This window comes from Hypanus sabinus, chromosome 21 (assembly GCF_030144855.1).
Source record: "Hypanus sabinus isolate sHypSab1 chromosome 21, sHypSab1.hap1, whole genome shotgun sequence".
Taxonomy (NCBI): Eukaryota; Metazoa; Chordata; class Chondrichthyes; order Myliobatiformes; family Dasyatidae; genus Hypanus; species Hypanus sabinus.
The window spans coordinates 54,782,001-54,797,606 of record NC_082726.1 but is presented as its reverse complement, the minus strand read 5'-3'; the positions used below and the strand labels follow the sequence as shown (position 1 = coordinate 54,797,606).

Genomic DNA, 15,606 nt, shown 5'->3' with positions numbered 1-15,606 from the left:
TTAAATACCTTCAGTCCTGTACCAATCATCCATTTTGGTTTTGCCCTCATATTATCTTTCACCTCATCCCACTGACTGTAACATTGCCCAATCATCTGTCATTTTACACATTACGTGAACTTGAATACCAACTGCTCCATCCTCAACATTATCACTGGCTCCCATTCCCCTGACAAATTAGTTTTCTATCATCTTACTTAAATTCCTCTCAACACCCTGGCAGGCTGCTCCACATAACACTGTGTAAAAACTTACCTCTGACAAACCCCCTATACTTTCCTCCAATCACCTTAAAAATATAACCCTTGGTAAAAGACATTTCCACCCTGGGAAAAGGACTCTGGCTATCCACTCGATCTATGCCTCTTATCACTTTTTACACCTCTATCAAGTCACCTCCCATCATCCGTTCAACCTGTCCTCATATGGCATGCAGTCTAGTCCAGTTAGCATCTTGGCAAATCTGATCTGCACCCTCTCTAAAGCTTCTACATCCTTCCTATAATGAGCTGAATGGAGTTTAGACTGACCTTGGTTTTCTAGTGCAGGAATCCCAGATGGTCCAATGGGTAGTTGAAAAGGCAAATGGCATATTGGTCATTACTGCAAAGCGGTTGAAGCTTAAGAGCAGGAAGTTTTTGTTATAGTGAAGGGTATTGGTGAGATCACACTTGGAGCACTACAGCTAGGTTTAGTCCCCTTACCTATAGGAAAGATGATATAGCTTTCAACCCACCTACCTTCCCCCTCACCTGGCTTCATCCATCACCTTCTAGGCTGTACTCCTTCCCCTCCTCCCACCTTCTTATTCTGGCTTCTTCCCTCTTCCTCTCCAGTCCTGATGGAAGAGTTTTGACCTAAAATATCACCTGTTTATTTATTCCTTTGTATAAATGCTGTCCGACCTGCTGAGTGTCTCCAGGATTTTGTGTGTTATTCCAAATGTGGATTCTTCTTTTAAACAAGCAACACACTGATTTCCAATATTGTAGTTTTTTTTCTGTGTTTTTTTTTAACGTAGTTCAGTCTAGTTTTTGTACAGCATCATCTAACACCATGGTCCTGAAAAAACGTTGTCTCGTTTTTACTATGTACTGTACCAGCAGTTATGGTTGAAATGACAATAAAAGTGACTTGACTTGACAAAGGGCCCTGAAGAAATGAAAGGAGATGTTTCTAACTTGTACTTGCCTGAAGGATTCTTGATGCAAGATTAAAGTTGGACTACAAATTCTAGCGTGCAATGGAGCGTGAACTAAAAAGGAAATGGAAGTAGACAGCAGCAATGGTTTCAGTCCCACTACCGCCATCTCATACAGAAATATCAACAGAAGCAAAACGGGAAAGAGTGAACAGGGTTGAAACAAAGACTCGGTTCGAAATGTCGACAGGTCACTCTTTTCCCTTGATGCTGCCTGGCCTGCTGAGCTCCTTCAGCATTTTGTGAGCCATCCTTTGGATTTCCAGCATCAGACTTTCTTATGTTTGAATAGAGGCAAGATCCCAAGAAACAAGTGAGTGTGGAATCCAGGAGCTGGTGGGACTGAGGAAGTTTGGAATGCCTACAGTGGACTTAGGCAGAATGGGACACGAGAATGACCGAAGCCAAAGATCAGGGAAGAGATATAACATAAAGCATAGAACAGTGGAGTACAGGCCCTTCGGCCCATAATCTTCTGCCAATCTTTTAACCCACGTCTTGGTGGATGGCTCTCCAATTTTCTTTCATCCATGTACCCAAGCGTCTCATAAATGTCCCTAATGCATCTGCCTCTACTAGCACCCTGGCAGGGCTTCGCACACACTCACTACGCTCTGTGACTAGCCCTGCACATCTCCTTTGAACTTACCTCTTCTCACCTCTAGTATTAAACATTTTGACCTTAGAGACCTTTCACTGTCCACGCCTCTTACTTCTGTGAGATCTCCCACCACCCTCCACCACTCCAGAAAAAACAACTCAATAACCATCCAATGCCTCTTTTATAGCACATGCACCCGCAACCAGACTGCATCCTGGTACACCTCTCCTGCTCCCTCTACAAAGACCCTGTACTGAAGCAACCAGAACTGAATGCAATGAGATGTGTTTCTTTATCCACTTTGTGGAATCAAGTAATTGTTAACAGGATTGCCATGAGATGAAGGCTGGCACCGTGCACCGACAGACCTCTCAATGAGCAATGCGACAAGCGACTTTGACTGAGGGATAAAAATCAGCTGACTTGCCCTTTAAAACAACCTACCACACTCACTAATAGAGCAAATCAGGCTTTAGTTTAGGATCCCATCCGCAGGATAACCTTTTCAACAAGGCCGCATTCACTTGGCAGTGCAGTCCAGGTGACGGCAACATACCCAAGACTTTCCAACGTGCTTCAAAAGGATCCCATATTCTAGGTTTCCCATTCTATTCCTGGGTAGAACTGGGCTTGTTGTGAAGGAGTGGGCATTTATACCAGATCCCTGATTGCTGGATTGCTTCTGATGGCCATTTTGAATCAACACCCACTGCTTGGGAAGTGGAGGTATAGAGCAACATCAGTGGTGCAGCCCTCTGGTGCTGTCTGTGTGGAGCTTGCATGTTCCTTCTATGCTCCAGTTCCAAAGATGTGCTGGTCGATTAGTGTCCTGGGCAGCAGGAGAATTGGGTGGGGGTGGGGGTTGATGGGCATGTGGGAAGGAATGGGTCAGGAAAATAAGATTGATGAGTTTGCCCAGCTGGGAGCCAGCATAAACAATGGGCTGAATGGCCTCCCACTGCGCTGTAATACTATGACAGAAGCACAAAAGAAGAACTCAGCTAGACTGAGGTCGTCAAGTTTATTTTCCCCTGTAAGAAAGATGTCATTGAACTCAATATTTTTATGACCACCACCCTTTTAATTTAAAGTCTCCTTTCAAATGCATAGCCACTACATAATTGTAGGCAATTTGTTGAGAATGTAAAAATACTTACAACAAAAGTCAAACTTCAAGCTAATACGCTGAATGCATCTCCTAGAAGGATTGCAGGTATATTAGAGATACAATCTTGGGTCTTTGACAAAATAGAGGTACATAGCATCGGTAACCAGAGCAGACAGATTCAAAATTAATTCCTTCTTGCATCCCTCCCCCTTTTAAGAATAAAGAGTGAAGATGAAATGTTGTCTTTCTGAACAAGTAAATCAGATCAGGAGGAGGATGCAAGTGGCAGAGCAGGCTCAGTACAAATACTCAAAATTAAAATCAGATGTATTCATGGAAAAAGCCGAAAGATCTGCAGGGCTACAGAACAGTTTCCAGTAGAGAATTCAATTGTGGAGCTCTTCCAGTGGGCCAGCATAACCTGATGTGATAAATGGCCTCCCATCCTGCAGAGGGTGATGCACTTCCGGTTCCTCTCAAACGGAGTAAAGAACTTCTGGAATTTATCTACCCCCAGTTGGTCACAAGGTCAGAGCTGTACATATTTGGCCCACATCTTTCTCGACCTTTCTTACCCATGTACCTGTCCCACTGTCTTTTTAGCTGTTCTTATCTGTTGCGGTGGAAGTAGGATCACTGCAAGTGATTAAAGAGGAGGTAGATAAACTACTGAAAGACTGGGCAATTGAGGGCTCTGCGGAACAGACAAAGGAAGAGTTGAGGCCTCAGACAGATCAATTATGATTGTATGGAATGCCAAGCAGAGTTGAAGGACCTGGTGCCTTATTCTCTCCCTACTGTGCTCCTGCTACTACTCCTACTCCTACTCCTACTGTGCTCCTGCTCCTACTCCAATGAATCAGATTGCTGGAGGAAGTCAGCAAGTCAGGCAGCATCTATGCAGGGTACCTATGGTATCTAACAGTCAACGCTTTAGTCTGACACCCCTCATTAGGACTCTGGGGTGGCACACTAGAGTAACAGTTAGCCCCCGCTACAAGATTGTGCCGCAATTCCCGCTGCTGCCTGTAAGAAGTCTGTACCTTCTTCCTGTGACCGCATGGGTTTTCCCCCAACTGCTTCAGTTTCCTCCCACATTCCAAAGATGCAGGGGCTAGGATTAGTACGCTGTGGGTATTCTGTCGGTGCCAAAAGCACTGGGAGACTTGCAGCCCCCCCAGCACATATTGGTACTTTGTTCACCTTTGACACAAAATGAGGAATCACTATGTTTTGATGTGACAAATAGAACTAATCTGTGTTTATTCCCCTCCACAGACGGGGCCTAACATGTTGAGTTCCTCCAGCATTTGATGTGTGTTACTCCCAATTTCAGCATCCGCAGAATCAGAATCAAGTTTATTCTCACCGACAAGCTGTAAAATCTGTTGTTTTGTGATAGCAGTACAGTGTAGGACGTGAAAATTACCATAAGCTGCAACAAATATAGTGCAAATTTGTATCTTTCAGGTTCCCATTTTTGCTAGCTTGGTTATCCAAATCTAATTAGAAGCTCGTACAGCAGTGAGGGTGCTGTAGCCCTGCCTCTGTACCAACCTTTCTCTAAAACCACCAATGAAGAGGAGTTGTCTACCATCTGGGCAACACAGGAGCAGGTTAACAGGATAGCTCACACACACAGCAACATCCACATTCTCATACATCAATTGAAGATTTTGTTTCCCTGAGGCAAGTTTCTGCCAACCAATTTCAACCTCCAATGCTGAACGACTTCCCTGGTTTTACAAATGAAAAAAAAGATCAATTGCCCCAAAGTTTTCAGAGAGTCAAAACAGAAGAGGAGTCATTCAGAAAGACCAACTTGAACACTTGATACTATTTTTACTTCACCGTTTACAAATTTCACAGATCATGTTTAATGCCATTGTCGTCAATCCAACAGACCAAAAAAAGTGTTTTTATTCAATAGCATCTACGGTCTTTTATCAGTCTGATCACTATACCACTCGGGACTGCAGCACTATAACTATCCTCTGAAATGGAGAAGTGAGATACTCGGTTATTTCATAACTAGCTTCCCCAACACCAGAACACTGGGGTTCAAGAAGGTTCCTCACACCACCTCCCGAATGACAACCAATGGTGCCCTTGTCAGTGACATCCACATCACCAAAAGAGTAAATATATTAAAAATTGCACAAAGAGCTGTGGAAGTGATGCATCAATACACTCATACAATAAAAATGGTACAGCAGAAATGAGATTATAAAGCCAATACTGTTGCACAGCATACCATATGTTCTGCTTTCTACACACATTCCCCAGACAGCCTTCTGAATCCCAGAAAAGAATGCTTTCAATGTTAAATTGAACAGCAAACCATCACAGATCTGATGTCCAAATGTGGCTGAGGAATGAGACTAAACATTGGAGACAGCGCCATTCACCCTAGTACAGATTGGGAACGTGTTATGTGAATGCATGCCAGCTGAGCGAGCCGACTCCAATAGAGATTTCCCCAACTCCTTCCATTTCACGTTGCAGAGATTCAACAAAGATTACCATAACGTAATTCAGGCATGTGAGCATTTAATTTTGGCGGCTTTATGATCAAAGTATAGGGAAGTGAATTACCTGTTTGAACTGTTCTTCGTAACCCCACTCGTGGTGGCCAGGGGGCGACTTTGAATGTGCTTGACTTGGCGAAATAGACTGAGTGCTTCCTGGTTGCTGGGATTGTCCAGACGGGCGGTGGGCAGGGGGTAGCCTCTGAGGCGGCACAGCTGGGGCTGACTGTTTCCTGAGATATTCCTCCTCCTCGTCCTCCTCCTCCTCCTCTTCTTCATCATCCTCATCCTCATGGCCTCCTCGTGCCATCCCCTCATCCTCCATTTCACTGCCCGGGTCCTCGACCTCAAAGGCGTCGTCTTCGGGATCAGAATCCATGCTGTTCTTATCGGTCACCCGCGGGAGGCTGGGCCCGGCAGCCAAGGTTCTGCTGCCCAGGGTTGCCGGGGACGACCGGGAGGAAGGGGCCAGCACAGCTTGCTGAGCAGCAAACTGCTGAGTGTAGAAAATGTGGGCTTCCCGGAGCCCTCGGTCCTTCCTCTCCCTTCCCTCCATCTCTAAACGAGCCTGTTGCTGTCTCTGCAAATGTTCCATCACAGCCTCCAGCTTCATTCCCTGATGGTGGAGCTGAGAGCTTCCAGCCAGAACCAGATTTAATCCTTCTCCCGTCAACAAGCCAGGCTGTCAAAACAAGGCGACAAAAATTAAACACAATTCAGTACCGGGTGAAAGAAGTGGGGTGGGAGTGGGGGCACGGGGGAGAAGCACGGTTGCATATTGGATATCATAAGGAGGGTTACAGTGTCTGCAACCTGGGTTTAGTCTGCCAGTCTGTGGGGAGCTTGTACATTCTCCCTGTGATAAGAGTGGGCTCTGCAGGTTTCTCCCACATTCCTAAGACATATGGGTTAGTAGGTTAATTGGTCACATGGGTATAACTGGGCAGCACGAGCTCATTGGCAGGAAGGCCCTGTTACCATGCTGTATCTCTAAATTAAATAAAATTAATTACAATTGATATCAATGGGACCTTATAATCGTAAACATTTAAAGAGATATGGGCCAAACACAGGCAAATATGGCTACCTTAGATTGGCATCTTGGTTGGCATGGGCAAGTTGGGCCAAAGGGCCAGTTTCCATACTGTATTACTCTATGTTGGGACTGTGCTACCTTCCGACTAAAGTGTGACAGCATATGCTGTTATCAAAGCTCAGAAGGCCACTTATTCAATTTGGCCCCAAAATTCTTTTGGTTACCAATGGTGGCAATGCCTTCACTTGCCAAGGCCTTACACTTCGAAACACTCTACACGCCCTCAAACCTCTCTGTCTTTCCTCATATTTAAAATTCTCCATGAAACCTCTCCCTTCAGTCAAATGTTCTCCCATCAGCTCAGTATCTGTTTACAGAGCTCAGCAATCTTGTTGTTTGAAGCATTTGGGGTTGCTTCTACACATCAGAAAGGTGTTAAATGAATTGGAAGAGGCTGTTGTATTGCTACCAAGTGTTGCAATCCAGTATTTAGCAACTAAGCAACAGATGTAGACCACCCAGCCATGAAAGCGTAGCGGTTAGCACGATGCTTTACAATACAGGCGACCCAGGTTCAATTCCCACCTCTGCCGGTAAGGAGTTTGTACGTTCTCCCTGTGTCCACATGGGTTTCTTCCAGGTGCTCCAGTTTCCTCCTACAGTCCAAAGTCTGGTTAATTGGTCATTGTAAATTGTCCCGTGATTAGGCGCAGATTAAGTAAAGGATTGCCTGTCATCACAGCTCAAAGGGCCAGAAGGGCCTATTCCATGAATGGAATTCTCAGTGAATAAATAAATAAACTAACATCTGCATCTCAACTCCACAAACCCAAATCGCATTCTCAGGCAACACACACAAAATGCTGAAGAAACTCAACAGGTTAAGCAGCATTCATGGAGAGGAATAATTAGTTGACGTTTCAGGCTGAGACCCTTCAAAAGGGGTGTCCAAAACCTGCAGAATTTCCTGTGTTTACCAATTTCATTCCATTTTGCAATTTGCACTTCCAGCAGGAGCCAGGGAAAGTGTCCCGGCTTCTACTGATTTTAAATCTGAATAACCTGCCTCTGGGTTAGAGAAATGGTTCCCCTGTCTTAACCCCACCCAGATTTCCACCTTACCTTTCAGTCAGGGTTTCTCACCAACTGCCTATCAAATCCTTTAATCATCACAACCACCTCAAATCTGATCACCTGTTAATTTTCTGTAAATTCTTGTTGGAAAGACTGAAGATAAATTGTCACACAATTTTAAACCCACCCAGATTTGGTTATCAAGCACAAAATCCAGTCACTCAGCAACCAAAAATACTTAAAATGAAGCAATTATCATAATTATAAGGTTATAACTTCGACCTATGGTGAACTAACATGGGAGATATTACCTTGGATTATAACAAGAGTGTAACTCACTAGCATCTGACTAATACAGCTTCCAAGCTGCAGAAATCCATAACCATTTTGATGTCTACTCCATTTCAGGGCACTGACACTGAAATTAGTTTTACTGAAAAAGCTACTATTTATAATTGTTACAGAATTTAGTTGCAATAAATAACTTCCCAATCAACATTGTGTTTTCACAGTGGAGCAACTTGTAGGTCTGCTGGAGGAACTCAGGCAGCATCTATCAAGAGACTTAAAACAGTCGATGTTTCAGGTCAAGACCTGTCACCAGCCCTGATTGGGCAAGATTTGTCTTCAGCAGCAGTGTGATACTCCCTCAATAGTGGAGTGGGGAGATTGGACTGGAAGCATTGCTGAAGCCGCAGTGACTGGATTTGAGCTGAGGATAATACACTCAGTGGTCACTTTATTAAGTACACCTGTACACTTGCTCGTTTAATGCAAATATCTAACCAGACAATCATGGTGCAGCAACTCAATGTACAAAAGCATGCTGACAAGGTCAAGGAGATTCAGTTCAATCATCAGAATGGGGGAAAAGAAATGTGATGTCACGTACACACCTGCAGCCAGTTAATCTACCAACCTCCATTTACAGCAGAAACCCACATGGCCACAGGGAGAATGTGCGAACACCACAGAGAAAGCACAAAGGTCAGGATCGAAACTGGGTGACTGGAGCTGCGAGATACTGGCTCTACTAGCAGCGCCGGTGTCTGACTCGTGTCACGCTCTGCCAGTGCCAGTGCAAGTGCCAGTGTCACTTGACAAAATATCATGAGTATGTGGCAGCTCCTCACGTGACTGCAAGAAGCAACAGAGAGTTATGGACACAGCTCAGCACGTCGCAAAAACCAGGCTTCCCTCTGCGGACTCCGTCCACACTCCTTGCCGTCTCGGTAAAGCAGCCAGAGAATCAAAGACCCTGCCCTGCCCAGACGTTCTCTCTTCTCCCCTCTCCCATTGGGCAGAGGGTACAAAAGACCACCAGGCTCAAAGACGGTTTCTAACGCAAGGTTGTTATCTTACCCTTGTACAAGATGGACTGCACTTTTTACTTTTATAGACTGCACTGCACTGCACGGTTTCTAACGCAAGGTTGTTATCTTACCCTTGTACAAGATGGACTGCACTGTTTTACTTTTATAGTTTCACCTTATTCTATTGTAATGATTTGATATATAAACAGGATGCAAGATGAACTTTTCACTGTATCTTGGTACATGTGACAAATAGAAATGAAAACCAAACCAATATTGATATAACCAAATGCAAAGTTTCTAATAAATTAATATTTTCCACAGTTACATACATTTCCAGCAGAAAGGGAGGGTGTAAGTGCAAAGTATAACCACAATCAATGATTTAATTGAGGAGGGTGCATTTTAAAAAATAATGCATGCTGTGTTAGAAGGCAGGAAGGTATAAAGGGTTCAACTTGAAATAAAATGCATTTAGGTTAGGTCTTCAAAATGCCTCGACATGCTTCACGTAGAATGACTGATCGCCTTCAGTTCCTTATCAGTGGAAATCACATTATTGGCTTTCAACAAACTACAAAATATGTGCCACCATTATTGGGGGTAACTGACCTCAGACTACACAGGACACCCCAGATCAAACCTTATAAATCTCCTCGTATGTCCCACCTATCAGAAGGTTGTACTAAAGCCTTAAAGCCCTGCTTTCAAGTAAAATGCAAAGACACGAAGACTAAATGTTTCATTCCGTTGACAAATCTTTCCGCACCTTTGTTTCTTCCTTTGATTTCCTCCACTCCTTCAAGCATCTAGTTCCTACACCTGGGAAATTCCTTGCATTTATCCCCGAGACAACATTTCTAAACACATTATTTGCTCATTATGTCACTGTGGGCTGTGGGAACTTGTTTCATTGCAGATTAACTGCATGTCCTCTCTTCTGCTGCTTGCTCACTGCAATTCTGTGAAGAAGTTTAAGGCATTGTATTGCACTAAATAGAAATTATTAGCAGAATTCTGTGTGTGATAGAGACCGGAGGAGAAAGAGGCTGAGTGGGAGATTTTTTGGGGGGGGGGGGTAGAGAAGAGAGAACAAGCCTGAAAGAAGCTAGAGAAAGCAGGGGGGAGCCTGAGAGAGACTGGGGCAGAGAGAGGGTGAAGTGAGAGAGACTAGGGGAAAGATGGGGAGCCTGAGAGAGACTGGTGGAGGTGGAGAGGGGAAAAAAAACAGGGGGGGGCAGCTCCTGAGAGAGGATGAGTGAGAGAGAGAAACCGGGGGGGGGGGGGGGAGGGAGAAAAAGAAGGATAGTGAGAGACTGAGAGACAGGAGCAGTTTACTTCTATGGATAACTGGTGAAGGGGAAAGGGAAATGGCAGGGGTAAATGACACCACAACTTATGGTTTGACAATAGTGATTTTCCTCTCTAAAAAAAATCATGCTAAATCAATTATACTGATTAAAAATGCAATTGGCAAGAGTATTTTAAGAGTATTTTAGTACCGATCACGTTGAAATGTATACGACACTCCTGAGACTGCACCTGGAATATTATGCATTGGTCTCATCTCTCCAGGATGTGTTTGTCAAATGCTGGTTAGGTTCTCCTGATTGATTCCTGGGATGTGGTGTTTGTCTCGTGGGAACAGAACAAGGAAACTCAGCCACAGAAATTACTGCAACACACGCAAAATGCTGGAGATTCTTGGCCCAAAACGTCAGCTGTTTACCCTTTCCCATAGACGCTGCCTGGTCTGCTGAGCTCCTCCAGCATTTTGTGTGTGTTGCTTGGATTTCGAGCATCGGCAGGTTTTCTGTTTGTGACTGAAGCACGTAAATCATTGTTGAGATTGAGTATGTAGTGTAAAGATGTTTCTCTTGGCTGGGGTCAGTCTCAAAACAATTCAAAAAAAATAGCAAGTTTCTTCGCATAAAGTGTGGTGACTCTTTAGAAAGCCAAGGACTAGGGAGGGGCAACACACACAAAATGCTGGTGGAACACAGCAGGCCAGGCAGCATCTATGGGGAGAAGCACTGTTGACATTTCGGGCCGAGACCCCTTGTCAGGACTAGGGAGGGGCAACACACACAATATGCTGGTGGAACACAGCAGGCCAGGCAGCATCTATAGGGAGAAGCACTGTCGAAGTTTTGGGCCGAGACCCCTTGTCAGGACTAGGGAGGGACAACACACACAAAATGCTGGTGGAACACAGCAGGCCAGGCAGCGTCTATAGGGAGAAGCACTGTCGAAGTTTTGGGCCGAGACCCCTTGTCAGGACTAGGGAGGGACAACACACACAAAATGCTGGTGGAACACAGCAGGCCAGGCAGCATCTATAGGGAGAAGCACTGTCGAAGTTTTGGGCCGAGACCCCTTGTCAGGACTAGGGAGGGACAACACACACAAAATGCTGGTGGAACACAGCAGGCCAGGCAGCGTCTATAGGGAGAAGCACTGTCGATGTTTCGGGCCGAGACCCTTCGTCAGGACCAGGGAGGGACAACACACACAAAATGCTGGTGGAACACAGCAGGCCAGGCAGCATCTATGGGGAGAAGTACTGTCGACGTTTCGGGCCGAGACCCTTCGTCGGGACCAGGGAGGTACTTGAGCATCATTCAGCACAGAAACAGGCCCTTCTGCCCACGGAATCTGCACTGACCATTAAGCCATTTGACTTGGTCCCATTTTAGTTATTTAGAATTTGTTTTTATTTGCTTCTAATTTTCCAGTATTTTAATTTAGTGTAACTTTTTTATTTAGAGATACAGCACAGTAACAGGCCTTTCTGGCCCAAAGAGTCCCGCCACCCAGTTAACCCATATGATCAATTGACGGGCCAACCTGTAGATTTGGAATGTGGGAGAATGCAGAGCCCCAGAGGGAAACCCACATAGTCACGGGGGAGGATGTGCCAACTCAGCAGACAGCAACGGGACTGAACCCAGGTTGTTGGCACTGTGATGGTGTTACGCACACCGCTATGGTACCACAACACACTTCGTTCTCATCCGACCCCATCAGAATCCACCACTCACAAATTACCATAGGCAACCAACACACCAACTCACATACCGCTGAGACGTGGGAGCAAGCCTACGCGGTTGCAGGGAAAGCATGCAAGTGTTGGAGAGAGAGCACCAGAGATTGGGGTGCAAGGCACCGGACCTACCCATCGTGCCAGTTACCCAATTCAGTTCAAGAAGAAACAGAACGACTGTTCACACAAAGGGCTCCCAATGCAGGAAGTGGCACAGAGGTAAAAGTTCTGCCACGATCCTGTTACACAGCAGAACAGGATTGAGGGACCAAATGAACAACTCCTGCTCTATCTCTCACCCTTTCACACTCCGATTGACCAGAGGTCTGAGGAGAACTAGGCCAGTCTGTTCGGCCATTCCATCGTGGCTGATGTATTTTCCCTCTCAGCCTCATTCTCCTGCCTCCTTCCTGTTACCTTTGACACCCTTTCTAATCAGGAACCTATCAAACTCTGCTTATATACATTGATTTGGCCTCCACAGCCGTCTGTGGCAATGAACTCCACAGATTATCCACCCTCCAGATGAAGGAACTCCTCATCTCTATTGTAAAAGAATCTTTGTATTCTGAGGCTGCACACACGATCCTAGACTCTTCCACTACTGGGAACATGCTCTCTTTTTTGGGCCTTTCAATAGATTTCTATGAGTACCCTCCCCCTCCATTTGCAGCTCAACATGACTAGTATCCACAAAAAATGACTGAAAGAGCACCACAAATTGGACTGTACTTCACCCAATTAACCTGGTTGGCAACCTTGCACTTCATTTGTCTAGCTGCCATGCACTTTCTGTTACTGTCACACAATATTCTACAGGCTTTTATATTTACTCCTTCAAATAGAAAGATCTATCTTGATTGGATACACCAAAAAAACTTTTCACTGTTATCTGGATGCATAATAACCAAATATCTAGTTTGTCTAAGTTTTTGCAGGGGGGGCATGTGGCTATGGGGGGGGAGGGGGGAGCAAAGAGGGTGTGAGGTAGAGGGGAGGAGAGAGTGGATTTGGGGAGGGAGGGTGGGAGGAGGAAGGGGGAGTTGGGTGGTGAGGAGGGTGAGGGGGTTGTGAGGAGAGCAAGTAGGGAGGAGAGAAGGGGAGAGAGGAGGAGAGAAAGGAAGTGGGGGTAGTGAACTAGGTGAGGTGTGGCAGAGGAGAGGTTTGAGAAGTTAGGAGAGAGATGACGGAGTGGGTTGGGGAAGCAGGGTAGGGGATGAGGGGTGGGTGAGAGGGAGGAAAGGGAGGGTGAGAGAGGGAGGAACGGGAGTGAGGGAGGGAGGGGTGAGAGGGAGCGGGGTGCGAGGGAGGGAGGAGTGAGAGGGAGCGGGGGGGCGAGACAGGGAGGGAGGGAGTGGGGCGAGAGAGAGGGAGGGAGGGAGTGGGGGCGAGAGAGGGAGGCAGTGAGTGGGGGCGAGAGAGGGAGGGAGGGAGTGGGGGCGAGAGAGGGAGGGAGGGAGTGGGGGCGAGAGAGGGAGGGAGGGAGTGGGGGCGAGAGAGAGGGAGGGAGGGAGTGGGGCGAGAGAGGGAGGCAGTGAGTGGGGGCGAGAGAGGGAGGGAGGGAGTGGGGGCGAGAGAGGGAGGGAGGGAGTGGGGGCGAGAGAGGGAGGGAGGGAGTGGGGGCGAGAGAGGGAGGGAGGGAGTGGGGGCGAGAGAGGGAGGGAGGGAGTGGGGGCGAGAGAGGGAGGGAGGGAGTGGGGGCGAGAGGGAGGGAGGGAGTGGGGGCGAGAGAGGGAGGGAGGGAGTGGGGGCGAGAGAGGGAGGGAGGGAGTGGGGGCGAGAGAGGGAGGGAGGGAGTGGGGGCGAGAGAGGGAGGGAGGGAGTGGGGGCGAGAGAGGGAGGGAGGGAGTGGGGGCGAGAGAGGGAGGGAGGGAGTGGGGGCGAGAGAGGGAGGGAGGGAGTGGGGGCGAGAGAGGGAGGGAGTGGGGGGCGAGAGAGGGAGGGAGGGAGTGGGGGCGAGAGAGGGAGGGAGGGAGTGGGGGCGAGAGAGGGAGGGAGGGAGTGGGGGCGAGAGAGGGAGGGAGGGAGTGGGGGCGAGAGAGGGAGGGAGGGAGTGGGGGCGAGAGAGGGAGGGAGTGGGGGCGAGAGAGGGAGGGAGTGGGGGCGAGAGAGGGAGGGAGTGGGGGCGAGAGAGGGAGGGAGTGGGGGCGAGAGAGGGAGGGAGTGGGGGCGAGAGAGGGAGGGAGTGGGGGCGAGAGAGGGAGGGAGTGGGGGCGAGAGGGAGGGAGGGAGTGGGGCGAGAGAGGGAGGGAGGGAGTGGGGGCGAGAGAGGGAGGGAGGGAGTGGGGGCGAGAGAGGGAGGGAGGGAGTGGGGGCGAGAGAGGGAGGGAGGGAGTGGGGGCGAGAGAGGGAGGGAGGGAGTGGGGGCGAGAGAGGGAGGGAGGGAGTGGGGGCGAGAGAGGGAGGGAGGGAGTGGGGGCGAGAGAGGGAGGGAGGGAGTGGGGGCGAGAGAGGGAGGGAGGGAGTGGGGGCGAGAGAGGGAGGGAGGGAGTGGGGGCGAGAGAGGGAGGGAGGGAGTGGGGGCGAGAGAGGGAGGGAGGGAGTGGGGGCGAGAGAGGGAGGGAGGGAGTGGGGGCGAGAGAGGGAGGGAGGGAGTGGGGGCGAGAGAGGGAGGGAGGGAGTGGGGGTGAGAGAGGGAGGGAGGGAGTGGGGGCGAGAGAGGGAGGGAGGGAGTGGGGGCGAGAGAGGGAGGGAGGGAGTGGGGGCGAGAGAGGGAGGGAGGGAGTGGGGGCGAGAGAGGGAGGGAGGGAGTGGGGGCGAGAGAGGGAGTGAGTGGGGGGTGAGGGAGGGAGTGAGTGAGGGCTGAGGGAGGGAGTGGGTGAGGGGGGAGGGAGTGAGTGAGGGGTGAGGGAGGGAGTGAGTGGGGGCGAGAGAGGGAAGGAGTGAGTGGGGGCGAGAGAGGGAGGGAGGGAGGGAGGGAGGGTGCAGTGAAGGGGTGAACGTGAAAGAAGATTGAGGGAAAGTGGAGGGGGATTTGGAGAGGGAAAGGAAGGATATGAGTCAAGATCCGTGTGGGGAAGAATTCGAGAAGGGAAGACAGCGCGAGTTAAAGATAGTCGGAAAGAAGTGGGAACGCAGCTTTGTGAAACCTAACTCTCTTCTGCCAGCGGCAATTAGCGATTCGCTCTCAGATCCAACATCAACGCAAACCTGTTCAGTCAAACCCTGTTAATTTTCACGTGAAGTTTTCCTGCAAGCGAAACATGTTATTTTTAAACACGTTTCACAATATATGCAACATCGCTGTACTCCCTGCTCTGCTCTGAAGATTAGACAAGGAACTGGCTGCAAACAACGGGGGGAAGAATCACCAACTCAACACATTTTGATCACACTTTTGTTTGGAAATAATTGCGACAAAACAAACAGACTTAGAACCACATTAAAAGAAAATAACCCGACGTGGATATTTACTGAGATAACAACCTTGGCCAGGCAGTTTGACATAAGAGCACCTACCAGCTTTCAGACTTGCTATTGCCCCTGGTTTAATCGAAGAACACTTTTTTAAAATATATATATGTATATATGTTCTTTAAAGTTTTACGGAGTTGCCCCCTTGCAATGTGCAGTTGCAGAGGTGTTCGGTAGCTGGTCGCTTGCAACCCGCGATGTCCCCATTTGCCTCCGCAGTCTCTGTCTACCACTTTTACATTCAGCGCCTCGGAGATCGCCAGAACCCGAAGAGATTCCCACCCCTCC

At 48.3% G+C, this 15,606-nt stretch overlaps 1 protein-coding gene across 4 annotated transcripts in view; it reads right to left on the bottom strand.

The window, feature by feature from the left end:
• The window catches only part of LOC132379059 (AT-rich interactive domain-containing protein 3A-like), a 244,142-nt gene that overhangs the window by 225,108 nt on the left and 3,428 nt on the right, over positions 1-15,606 (bottom strand). For all 4 annotated transcript variants that reach the window (XM_059946560.1, XM_059946562.1, XM_059946563.1 and 1 more), the window contains exon 2: positions 5,506-6,120. In XM_059946560.1, the coding sequence (XP_059802543.1) occupies positions 5,506-6,120 (615 nt within the window). The remainder of the gene's footprint in view (positions 1-5,505; positions 6,121-15,606) is intronic.